General features: G+C 55.5%; 2 protein-coding genes across 5 annotated transcripts in view; both read right to left on the bottom strand.

Annotated features, from left to right (window-relative positions):
- Positions 1–5,069, bottom strand: SETD6 (SET domain containing 6, protein lysine methyltransferase). The gene is made up of 9 exons (XM_007198046.3): positions 4,983–5,069; positions 4,666–4,755; positions 4,439–4,583; positions 4,218–4,359; positions 3,897–4,091; positions 3,646–3,766; positions 1,439–1,619; positions 1,151–1,293; positions 1–1,004 (listed from the first exon to the last, which is right to left on the bottom strand). The coding sequence occupies exons 1-9, from the start codon at positions 5,007–5,009 to the stop codon at positions 699–701; spliced, it is 1,350 nt and encodes a 449-aa protein (XP_007198108.2). The 5' UTR covers positions 5,010–5,069; the 3' UTR covers positions 1–698.
- NDRG4 (NDRG family member 4) overlaps positions 1,438–12,322 on the bottom strand; it is a 27,928-nt gene continuing 17,043 nt past the window's right edge. For 2 of the 4 annotated variants that reach the window (XM_028162857.2, XM_057534337.1), the window contains 8 exons: positions 11,912–11,968; positions 11,770–11,821; positions 10,732–10,779; positions 10,518–10,553; positions 10,352–10,403; positions 8,973–9,011; positions 4,983–8,164; positions 1,438–1,619 (listed from right to left, as the gene is read on the bottom strand). In XM_028162857.2, the coding sequence (XP_028018658.1) occupies positions 8,010–8,164; positions 8,973–9,011; positions 10,352–10,403; positions 10,518–10,553; positions 10,732–10,779; positions 11,770–11,821; positions 11,912–11,968 (439 nt within the window). In that variant the 3' untranslated portion in view covers positions 1,438–1,619; positions 4,983–8,009. The remainder of the gene's footprint in view (positions 1,620–4,982; positions 8,165–8,972; positions 9,012–10,351; positions 10,404–10,517; positions 10,554–10,731; positions 10,780–11,769; positions 11,822–11,911; positions 11,969–12,322) is intronic. The other 2 variants (XM_028162858.2, XM_028162856.2) reach the window with 1 other exon arrangement.

A 12,322-nucleotide genomic window follows, 5' to 3' on the forward strand; every position in this document is an offset into this window, starting at 1 on the left:
TATTTTTTTAACATCTTTATTGGAGTATAATTGCTTTACAATGTTAGATATAATTTTTAAAAGGAGTAGGTATATATTTAAAACTTTTATCTAATATATACCTTTACCTTTCATGACTGTCAAGTTTTATGGCCAGAGAGGACAAAGAGGTTCAGGATTAAATAGTAGAAATCTTACATGGGGACTTGAATGTCATTGGTGTCTTAAGGGTGAATTGTGCCATCTAGGCTGCTTAAGGAATTTAAACAAACAATTGCTCAGAGTCCCAGTGACACAGCTTATTAAATCCTCCAACAGGAAACAGTTGTTAAAAAAGGGAAAGTGACTTGTTCAAAATAGACCTGGATTTGAACCAGGTCTACTTTCAAAGTAAGTCCATGTTGTTAAATGCCAAACTACAACAAAATGTATCACTATCACATTTCTGCTAACTTTGGATCATACTGAGAACCAAACAGCTATAAAATTTATTAGTGTTCATAACAATAAGCAGCAGTTCCCACGTCTACTGTTTCCTTCAGCATGTCACTCTTACCTTGGAATTCATCCTAGACAACAGTTTTGCTACTTTTCCTTTTGGTATTTAGTATGAAATGCAAAACAAAAGGTCCAAATTATCCTTCTTTTCAAGCATCAGTGCGTACCAGCTTAGCAGAAAGTTCTTCTCCTGGACATTCCTTCAGGAAAAAGGGAACCTGCTAATTTGTCAGTTCCAACAATTGGTGTAAGATCATCTTCTGACCATAACGAACCTGTAAGGCTTGCTGTTCCCTCCAGCTGAGTGTGGCGTAGACCTCCTTATTACTGAGTAAATCTTGCTCAGCTTTTAAGTCTGTGGCATAGGTTTGCAGGGTCAACAAAACACTGTCCCGAAGAAGCTGTCTCCATGATGCTTTGAGTTTGGGGATATTTGTGATTGTCAGGCTGTCCTCTTCCCTTTTATCATCTCCCCATCCATCCTGGTCTTTAAATTCTCTGAACTCCTCAGCAGGCATGCACAGTACCTAGAAGCAACCATGGGGCCCTTTACTTGCATATTTCCAAAATTGATTTAGAGAAGCGAACCTATCCTGACAGCATTTAAGTGTCCTCTCCATCCATGCCACCTTTCCTTGCACCTAGATCTAAATACTTATTTTGAGCAATTTACCTTGAGTGTCATGGCCAGTTCCTCTTCTGTCAGCACCTCCTCCCACCCAATCACAAAGGCTCCCTCTTCCCCTACCATCTCCAGTTTGCATAAGAAATCCCAGCGTTCATACAGTAGGAGCCTTTCAGCTTCAACTTTTGTTCCTGTAGACAGAAAGTACTGGTGTGAAAGTCAGTATACCCAAGAGCTCATTTCTCCTTAGTCTACAAAAAGGGAGCAACTACTATTGGCAGAGCACCTGGGGCAGGGATGGAGACATACACCAGTGTCCAAGGTTTAATCACTCACCCTGTAACGCTGCTTCACGAACCGTCACCATCTGAATGTCAGCCGTGTCATCCGTGTTGTCAGGATACGGTTCAGCAAAACCATACATGTGAATCAACTGCCAGTTAGCCATTTGCCCGTAAGTGTTGAAAATCTCATGGCCTTTAGGAATGGGCTGAGTGGCCACCATCCGAAGACAATTCTGGGGTGGAAGGGAGAAGCTGGGGCCAGGCCCTTCCCAGGCCAGCCTCATGAAGATTACTTCCCTCCTAGGAGGGTACAGTTCAGTGATGGGACTGACGCTATACCTACCAACAGTCTACCTTTCGTTCTTGTTAAGATCCTGTACTGTAGAATAAAAGTGGTGAGGCTTACAAAGGTCATCCCAGTGGTTTAGTAGGTAATCTCTACTCAGTCATCCATCTCACAAACACTTAAAAAGTTGCTAGCTTTGGGGACTTCTCTGGTGGTCCAGTGGTTAAGAATCCACCTTCCAATGCAGGGGACGCAGGTTCGATCCCTGGTGGGGGAACTAAGATCCCACATGCCACGGGACAGCTAAGCCTACACACCACAACTAGAGAGAAGCCTGTGCACAGCAACAAAGAGGCCCGCGTGACACAACTAAGACCCGACACAGCCAAAAAAAAAAAGTTGCTAGCTTTACAAAAATGAAGAATTAGGGACTTCCTGCAGTCCAGTGGTTAAGACTTCTGGGGCCCAGGTTCAATCCCTGGGTGGGGAACTAGGCTCTGCACAGTGTGGCAAAAAACAATCAAAACCAAAACACCCAGATCAAAGTAGGAACAGCAAATGGACACAACCTTTTAAAAGTAATAGCCAGGGACTTCCCTGGTGGTACAGTGGTTAAGAATGTGCCTGCCGGGCTTCCCTGGTGGCGCAGTGGTTAAGAATCCGTCTGCCAATGCAGGGGAACACGGGTTCGAGCCCCGGTCCGGGAAGATCCCACATGCCGCGGAGCGACTAAGCCCGTGCGCCACAACTACTTAAGACCCCGCGCCTGGAGCCCGTGCTCCGCAACAAGAAGCCACCGCAATGAGAAGCCCGCGCACCACAGTGAAGAGCGGCCCCCGCTCAACGCAACTAGAGAAAGCCCATGCGCAGCAACGAAGACAGAACACAGCCAAACATAAATAAATAAATAAAATAATTTATAAAAAAAAAAAATTAGGGCTTCCCTGGTGGTGCAGTGGTTGAGAATCCGCCTGCCAATGCAGGGGACACGGGTTCGGGCCCTGGTCTGGGAAGATCCCACATGCCACGGAGCAACTGGGCCCGTGAGCCACAGCTACTGAGCCTGCGCGTCTGGAGCCTGTGCTCCACAACGGGAGAGGCCGCGATAGTGAGAGGCCCGCGCACCGCGATGAGGGGTGGCCCCCGCTCGCCGCAACTGGGGAGAGCCCTCACACAGAAACGAAGACCCAACACAACCAAAAATAAATAAATTAATTAATTAATTTAAAAAAAAATTAAAAAAAAAAAGAATCTGCCTGCCAATGCAGGGGACACGGGTTCGATCCCTGGTCCAGGAAGATCCTACATACCACGGAGCAACTAAGCCCGTGCACCACAACTACTGAGCCCGTGTGCCTAGAGCCCGTCCTCCGCAATGAGACGCCCACACACCACAACGAACAGTAGCCCCCCGCATGCTGCAACTAGAGAAAGCCTGCATGCAGCAACAGACCCAACACAGCCAAAAATAAATTTTATTTTAAACAGCCATTTCCTAATTTTTAATTCCATAAACTTATCTTTTTTTGCAACTTTCCACTTAGCAAATAGAATTGATATAAACACAGCCTTGGTATCATCTTAAACCGGTCTTAAGAACATCCCCTCTTCTGAAAAGTATTGACACTATGGCTGTTCCAGATTGCTGTCCACAGGACCCGGAAACAATCTTGGCTCACTTGCACCGCACAGACCAACCAACCTATAGAACCAAATCAGTGAGGGTGCAAGGTTTATCAGAGGATTAACCCCAGCTTTCTTGGAAGGTTTTGAGATGTTTTATGTTCAGACAATTTCAGTGGAATACGCAAAGTACACAGAGGAGGAGGTAATTCCACCTACACATTTTTAGTATGAGGAGAATGGAGCCTGTTTAGCTCAACTGCCAGGCCAGCGTAAGTGACACACCGGTTTGAATCAAATGCCCAGTCATCAATGCACATGAGAACAAGAACTGGGAGAGATCCACTCACTGGAGAGTATTCTAGATTGGCATTGTGATTGGCTAAGTGGTTTAGTACGTCTGCAGCAGGCACCATCAAAGGGGAGTTTGGCTCCTTTTCATCCTCCTCTTCCTCCAGTGGTTCCTGAAAGCTGCCACAGAGAGAACTTTGCTAAAGCCCAGTGCAGGGTGAGAAGTGAGTGGGGGTTCACTGTTCTTTCCCTTCTGGTCCCTCAACAAAGTTCTAAAAAAAGGGTCCTTTTTAAGGCTCCGCTCACTGACCTGTAGGCCATCACAAGAGCCACGAGCTGGCGGTAGAGTTCCAGAGAGCGCACCCTGGGGCTGAAAAGATCGGGGTGGGCTTCCATGAAGGGCAGCACGATGGAATAATACTCGCTGCGGATGCTGGCCAAATCCTTCTCCACAGCCTCGGGTACGCCGGTGCCCTGCAGCAATCGCCGGCGCTCCTCCTCTGGCCTGCAGTGACACCCCCACCCAGGTTCTTCACACCACCTACCGGGACTAGCGCTTGGGACCCGTGTCCCAAGGGCAGGGCGGTTCGAGCCAGGCTACCTACGGTGCTGCCCCTCCTACGGCTCTCACCAGAACATGGGGTGCTCCAAGCGGCCCAGCTCGGGCCACAGCGCAAAGTAGGGGCTCCAGGGCGAGGCCGGGGCCTGCAGCTCGTGGAGCAGCGCCAGCAGCAGCGGCACCCATCCCGACTGGCTCTGCAGCGCGCCTCGCTCTGAGGGAGACAAAGAGGTTAGGGCCCCGGCCGGTCCCGCAGGCCGGCCTCGGCGTCCCACCCCCGCCGGCGTGCCCACCTCGCTCCAGCAGGCCGCTGATTGAGCAAGTGTGCTGCGACAGGAGTGCGGCCCGCGGCACCGCGAACAGCAGCTCCCCGGGCTGCACGCTCTCCCGGGCCACCATGCCGTAGCCGGCCACCGTGCCCTGCCGGCTCACCGCCACCTGAGCAGGGAGAGCGGCCGGTCACAGCTAGACCGCGTCCGCTTCCCCGCCGCGCCGGCCTCCACCCCGCCCCCCCACTCACCTTGGGACTCAGCTCCAGTCCCACCCGCCGGCACCAGCTCAGGAAGCCGGCCACCGGGGCCGGGTCCTCACTGTCCGCAAGCCCTGCCACCTGAGATAAGCAAGCGCAGTGGCGTTGCCCCGCCCGGAAGAGCTCGCTGGGGGCGGAGAAGACGGCGGCGCGCGCGCGGAGGAAAGGCCGGGGTTGGGGGAGGGGATGTGGAGCGCGGCAAATGACCCGCGGCAGGGCGCGCAGCCGCGTGCGGGACGGCGCCGCGGACGGGGGAGCGGCAAGGCGCGGAGGAGAGGGGTGCGCCTGCGTCTGTCGCCACAACTCACCCGCCGGCGCTTCGCCTGGGTCGCCATGGTCCAAGGGCGCGCAGCCCCGCGACACCGCAGCCCCGCGCAGGCGCTTCCGGCGTCCGTGAGCAGGACTCTCAGAGGCGGGGCCTATGTTCCCGCCCCGGGACCACGTGACGTTCGTTTCGACTTCCACGCAGAAGACGAGTAGGGGTTTGCACCTGGTCCTACGACCCCTACTGAGAACATCCTTGAGGCCGGGTCTCCCCACTTGGGTTTAGAAAACGTGCCGCCGGGTGCAGGAAGATGTGTTCCCTTGCCGCCTTGAGCCTGGTCTGAGCCAGGCACAACCCTTCCCAGTCTTGGTCTGTGACAGCTGAAACCCCTCGGGGTAGAAGTCCGGTTGAAGTGCAAAATCCCGTTTCTGGATAAGAAGGGAAGGCCTCGCGGGAGGCCGGCTGGGAGCGCAATTAGAGCAGTTTGTGCACGTGTTTCGGAGTGGTGTGGTCAGGGCTCCCAGAACTATTGATAGAATAGACCCGCTCAGTTTTTCATCTTCTGCGTAGCACATGGAGGGGCTTATTTTTATTTACTTGCTTCTTTAGTTGCTGACACACAGCAGGAACTCAATATCTATTTATTGGATAAATGGCTGAGTAAATGAATCAGAAATGGTGGTTAAACATGGGGAAATAGCATGCCGTTAAATTTAAGAAAATGAGGCAGCGAATATAGAGGTTACAGGTCTGGGTTTTGAAGTCAAATACTGTTAAGGCCACCTCCCAGCTTGGCCTCTTATTAGGGCAAATTCAGTTTCCTCAACTGTGAAACTAAGATAATTAGTATCTACCCTATGGAATTAATGTAAGGACTGGTAAGATAATGTGACAAGATATGGAAATACAGAGATAGATGGAAATGCCTGTCTTCACTCTGAACGGTCAACCCCACCTAAACAAACCCAAGAAGCACCAGCCTCACGAGCTTAAACATTCTGTCTCTACCAAAGCTTCTCATGATGGGCATGGCATCACCATACTCAAATTCTTCTTAGTTTCTTTATTAGTTTTTCAGCACAGTTAACTCTTTCTACGTTGACAAGGGTTTTTGTTTTACATTTTGTCATCTCAAAGTCTCATGACATCAGGCACCAGAATACACAAAAGTAGGCTCTTCACTTTGTACAGAGAAGAAAATAACAAATTCCATTCATAGTTCACTTTGACCAAAGAAGACACAACCTCCGATGGAAAGCCACACGCCGGAGTACCCAATATACATATATATATATATAATGTATAGATATTTATAGATCTCATCTGAAAGAACACAGAAAAAAAATCCAAGATTCACAGCGCTATCTACAGTAAGGGGGATTAGTTCTACCAGCTTTTCAAACAGTCACATTCTATGTTCAAAGGAAGCACGTGAGTGAATAGAACTAACAGACTAACACTCCACTGGGCTCTATATACCGGCTTAAGATGACAGAAAGGGGTGATGTGTGCCGAGGAAATGTGGATGCAGGTGTCCCCTCAGCCCCACACCCACCCACCTACCCTCCACAGCCCTGCATTTTTCATTGCTCTCTCCTCTTCTCTTTTTTACTCATTCGGGGGCTTGTGGCAACTGATTTAGGCTCAGAGACAAATGGCTTCTGGTTCCTGGGCCAGGAGATCCTACCCAGTACGGTGGGTGAGCAGGAAGTATATGGCACAGCCCTGGGCCTCAGCTGGCTGGAAGGGGCTGGGGTGTGTGGGGGAGCCTTCCTCCTCTGCCTGGCCCTTGTTCACTTCAGGAAACGTCACCTCCCACCCCAGGACCCAGCAAGCCCCAGCCTGAGCCGACTCCAACTGGCTAGGATGGTGATTTGGGACTGCCACGTCCTGCTAATTTGGACCAGTTTTCTCCAAATGAACTCTCTCAGTGATGCCTACGTGAAACATTGGCATAGCTTGACTAGAAGTCTCCCTAGAAATGTTTCTAGTGGCCTTGGCCATGCTGCTGCTGATTAAGTTGTCCTCCATGGAACCTAGGGGTGAAAAGGGGGTCTCCGGGGGAACTCTATAGGAACTCTGAGCCAACACTGCCTGCTGGCTTCCAAAGGCAGTCACCACGAAGTTCTCAGAAGCGTACCCAACACTCAAAGGCTATCCCAGCCTTTAACCTCAGCCCTAGTCAGCTCCCTAGAGGCAGAGGACCAGGTGACTTTCTGCCTCAGGGCCTTGGCTCAGAAACGGGACAGGGCCAGGAGGTGGCAGACTGTGGGCTGGAAGGGACAGTCTGTGGGGTTCCTGCCCTCAAGGTCCTCTGTGTTCTGTCTTCCTTGGGCAGAGAAACCCCTTTCAGCCCCTACCTGCCTGGCCCTACAGCACCAGGCCCACCCAGAGAGCACCAGAAAAACTGCTGTCTGGTAGAAGCGCCCCCTTGTGGCTACTGTTCAGATGATTGTCACGGGTGCTAAAGTCAGAAACAGATGTGCTTGATGGTGGGGCTCAGGGGTGGGAAAGGGGCCTGCAGAGCTCCAGGGCTCCTGCCTCTGAGTGCTCCCTGCTGCTGTCTCCTGGTTCTCATGCCAGTGCCTGAGCTGGACCCTGTGTTCCTGCTGTCCCAGCACCTACCACCGCAAAACCCCATCGCACCTTCAAACCTGCCTGCCTGAGGGGGTCAACCCATGCTTTCTTTAATCCAGGATATTATCCTGGATCCTGGCCAGAGATGGACTCAAAGTCTTTCCTTAGCTAATCTCCTTCTTCCCTGGAACCCTGCCCTGACTGTGCCTGGGCCTTGGGGAACTGGAAGAGAGGGTCTAAGTCAGCCAAGTTAACGAGGTGAGGGAGGGGGTGGGGTAGGGGAGGAGTGAGCCCCTCAAACCATCTGGAGACTGTTCCACTGCAGCATCTAGGACGGATCCCCTCATCTTTTTAAACAAAAGAAAAGTAACCCCATTTCCTCCCCTTCGCCCTCGCAAAAATAAACTAAAGGGGAAATGAGCTGCGCAAGGATGGCAGTGGGACGTCGATGCAGGTTGGGGGGCAGGTGAGCATCTTCGTGGGACCAAGGGCTTCAACAGGACACCTCCATGGTGTGGTTGACCTGGCCCAGCCCCTCACTGCTCTCTGAGTGGGTGCAGGCCTGCGGGCGGCTGCCGTCCACCGAGCTGGCGCTGGTGAGGGACGAGGTTCGAGAGCGGGCGAGACGGGTCATGCTGGCCGAGGGCACTGCAGACAGAGAGGGCACCGGGGGTGAGGACCAGCAGGCGGGGCCGGGCGCAGGCAGGCAGGAGAAGGATTTACGCAAGCAAAGCGGCCAGCGAGACCCGTTCTTCCGACGAAGGCTCACCCCAAGCCAGGGCTCTACATTTGCTCTGTCAAGCCCCAGGCATGCAACGCCAACAACAGGAAGTGAGCCAAAGGGGCGCGGGGGCCACAGAGGCCGGCAGGACCCTCCTCACAAGAGCTGGCCAGAGCTGTGGCCAAAACGGGGTGGCAGCTGACCGGGTGTCCTTGAGCTGGGGCAAGGATGGGACATTATTTCCAGCTCGGCCTCCCTCAAGAGGATGATGGGGCAGGGGGAATGAGACCAGTTCTGTAAAGAAGGGCAAGGTGTGATGGCCCCAGACTGCCCTAAATCCTGTTTCTGCCCTTATTCAGAGTTTCACAAGCGAGACTTGCAGGGAGCAAATTCTACCTTCCTGACCTCAACTAGCCACCTGTCCAGCTCAGGCATGGCTTGCCCCTGACCCCAGGGCCGACACCTCTGAAAAGTTCTGGTTCCAACTGCCAGAGTTCTGGAAGCCACGGGGCCCATGGCAACCTAGAAGCAAGGCTGATCTAAAACCCAGCCAATCTGGAGCCCTAAATGGGACAGAGCCCACGGAAGAGCAGGGCACAAGAAGTTCCCATGGCAAGATGCGGCCTGGCTGCAGCACTGCACAGAGGAAGGAGCAGGGGCTCCTGGCGGGGCGGGGGGGAGTGGGGGGGCAGGACGGCGGCGGTCCATGCATTAGGGAAGGGGGTGCGGGGCTACCTGCTCCTCCACTCAGCCTTCGGTCCTTCAAGTATGCAACTAAGAGAGAAGACAGAGCCAGAGGGGCAGGGTTGGGGAGACAGAACACGGGTGAAGAGGAGGCCCGGCGAGGTGAGGGGAGAGGAGAGGAAGGCACAGAGCAGGCTGGGGGCAGGGCCAGAGGCTCAGGAAGGCCACTCCTGCCCACCCACCGAAGCAGCGGCCACAGAAGGAACCACAGCACTGACTGATGTCAGTCTGGCCCTAGGAGTCGGGAGAGCAGGGTGGGGTACTCGTCTCACCCCCCGACTCTCCAGCCTGGGCTGCGGCACTGGGGGCTCACCCCCACAAAGCCTTTAGGGCCTATAACCTAGTCCCAGCACCCTCACCATTCTGCTGGGGCTCACTCTCCCCGTGGACAGAATGCGGGAGACCCATATGACCTCCCAAATCCTTCCCAGCTCTTGGGCTGCCTGGTGGTATTTGTCCCAGGGCCCTGAGAACGGGTCCCAGCCCCGTGACAAGTACTGCTCACCCACCCATCCCAGCAGTGTCCGCCAGGCACTTCCTGGGCTCAGCGCCCAGCCTCAGAGCCCTTGCTGGGTCTCACTGTGGGTCTTGGCCTCTTGCTGCCCTACTTCTCCAGACAGGCTGGCAGGGGGCCCCGGTCCCCTGGGGGCGGGGGGTGGAGTTCTGTTCCTGGCTGGCCCCCCAGCCTTCCCCCACAGGCCTGTCCTCCCCAGAAGGCACAAGCTCCAGAGGCTGAGGTCTGGGGCAAAGAAAAATTCGGGCAGAGGAAGTTTGCTTCCAGGAGGAGAGCCAGGCACAAGGGGGAGATGGAAGGAACTGAGGAGATACACGTGTGTCACCAAGGGGGCATGTGCGCTGGTGGCACTCACGAGCAGTGTCTCACTCCCGCACGAGGGGAAGTCGGGGGCAGGCAGGGAGCCAGTTCCACCCCTCTTTCCTCGGGGTCTTCAGATATGTCACCCCCAGTTTGGCTGCCTCAGCTCTCCTAACACCCAGATGGCCTCACATGCCTTCCCCAGTCCCCAGACTCCAAGTCCACTCCTCTGATGCCCCTGGTACCATCTGGCATCTTCTCAGCCCTTCTCAGGTGCTGTAGGCCCAACAGGCGCTGGGTGGGGTGGGTGACCCACCTCTAGGCAGGCTTCCCGGGCCCTGCTCCCCAGGGCTGGGAGAAGAGTCCCCCACCCCAAAAGGCCCAGCCCTGTCAGGAGAACAGTGCCCCAAAGCCTCCCCAAGGGCAGGGCCTGGCCTGGGACAATCAAATTACAACCTAGGTGGAGATGCCCTAGAGGCCCCCAGGCACAGCGTCAGCCCCAACTTGCTGCCTGCCCCCCAGTCTCTAGGGCAGGGCGGGGTGGAGGTATACTTACTGTAGCCCATGCCTTGCAGGAAGTATTTGAAGGCTTCAGTCAGCTTCCCGGGCTGCAGGACGAGGGACAGGTACATGCTTTGTTTGGCTGCCTGGGATTCAGGGAGAGGGGAGGCTTCCCCAACCCCTGGCCAGGTAAGGGATGGAGGGAGGGCCAAGAGTCTCACCTGTGTGACCTGGGGGAGCCCCCCGGAATCTGCCATCTGCAGGGGAGAGAGGGGGGTGAGCTGAGCAGGGGCCACCTCACACCACACCTTGCCTGTCCCTTGCACACCTGGACAGGCTCCCCTGACCAGACACACCGTCCTGCTCCCCCCTTGGCTGGGACCCCAGGCAGGCCCCTCCCTGTGGCTGGGCCCAGGGTGGGGAGGAGGGCCTCACCTTCAGGAAGGTCGTGGTGGTTGGATCCAGTTTGGAGTTACACTCGACCTGGGGACAAGGAACAGGCTTCAGCAGAGTGAGGCGCCGAGGGCTATCAGGCGTCCCCCCTGCCCCGGATGCTAAGGGAGGGTCTATCCCCAGAGCTGCGAGGCTCTACAGGTGAGGGAAAGAATGCAGGGGGCAGACATAGGCACCTTGGCAAGGCCAAGGCCCTGGGGATCAGGAAGCAGCCCCCTGGGGGCCTGAGACCCTCTACTGCACTCACAACTGCTGCTGGGCTGGGGGCAGGGGCTGGGCAGCGGCCTCACAGCAAGCCAGGGTCACCTTGGCGGGGGAGGCTGGGAAAGCACCAGGGACCCCAGGAGTCGGGCGTCAGAGGTGAGGGAGGGCCGAGCGTCAGCAGGAGACTCCGAAGCCCTGACCCTGCCTGGGTCAAGACGGCAGGTGCAGCCCACAGCCCTGCTCCCCGGAGCCCTCAGGCACACGGAGGGTGTCGTAGTTTGGGTGCACACTGGGGGCTTCCCTGGGCACTCCTGGACCCCTGACCCTCTGGGGGGACATGAAACACCCCAGGCTGCCTGCCCTCAGAGTTCCAACAGGAGAGGTGACACATGATCCCCAAACATAATGGATGCATGTGATGGTCAAAGGGGGACCACTGCTGTGCTCATGAATTGCTTATTTCATAACAAATGAATCCAATTTTAAAGAAAAGAGAGATCTTAGTCTTTGGGCCTAAAATGGGTCGAGAGTGCGGAGGGGCTGCCGTGCTGCAGGGAGGGGTAGGGTGGGGCAATCAGGTGGCCTGGTCCTGGCTCCAGGCCCCTTCTGTCTCCAGGCCTCCCTCACCTGAAGGATGCGGGCTGCCTCAGGCACTGGTGCCTGGCAAGATGGTGGGGAAGTGGGATGAGAAGCCCACCATCCGGCGTCCCCCCGAGGCTTCCTGGGGGTGGGTCAGGAATTGGCCCTGTTGGCCAGGAGCCAGTGACCCCTTTGCCCCTGCCACCCACTGGCACCAGGGCACAATCCCTCACTCACCACCCCCTCCTCGGCAGGTGCGTTATCCCCGACCACCAGCATCACAGGGCAGCTGCAGACACAGAGGAGAAGGGCTGTCTGGCCTGGGCACTGGAGAGGGGGTTACAAAGGCCGGGCAGGCTGGAGGGGGCAGGGCACTCACCGCAGCGTCTTGGCGTTGGGCACTGTTCCAGGCCGGTTAATGTCCAGATCTCTGCGGCTGCAGGGAGAGGCGGAGGTGGGCATCCCAGGACTGGATCCCAGGGCGGGGCATTGGGGAATGTCCCCAAGCCTGACACTGCCGTATTTCAACCCCATCCCTCCACATGGCAACTATGGCCCAACATCCCTGGAGGTGCTGGGCTGGCCCCAGATTTGGGGCTTACGCTCTAGTGTCTCAACGGTGAGACAAAGCCTCACAGATGCCGTTGGTAAAATGGGGAGACAGAGACCTGTTCTGCATAAGTAGGGGCCTGAGGGCTCCCCTCATGTGACTTCTTCTGGGACCCCCCCCCCAAGTCATGCCAGGTGGGCCCTCACATTTGGCTCTCATCACGGGCCGTGCACCACCACC

Source organism: Balaenoptera acutorostrata, chromosome 19 (assembly GCF_949987535.1).
Source record: "Balaenoptera acutorostrata chromosome 19, mBalAcu1.1, whole genome shotgun sequence".
NCBI classification, from domain to species: domain Eukaryota; kingdom Metazoa; phylum Chordata; class Mammalia; order Artiodactyla; family Balaenopteridae; genus Balaenoptera; species Balaenoptera acutorostrata.

Coding starts and splice junctions, on each gene's coding strand:
- SETD6 (XM_007198046.3), bottom strand. CDS start 5,009: ATGGCGACCCAGGCGAAGCGCCGGCGG. Junction 4,756..4,982: donor CCCAGGCGAAGCGCCGGCGG/GTGAGTTGTGGC, acceptor TGCTTATCTCAG/GTGGCAGGGCTTGCGGACAG. Junction 4,092..4,217: donor TTGGAGCACCCCATGTTCTG/GTGAGAGCCGTA, acceptor GTGTCACTGCAG/GCCAGAGGAGGAGCGCCGGC.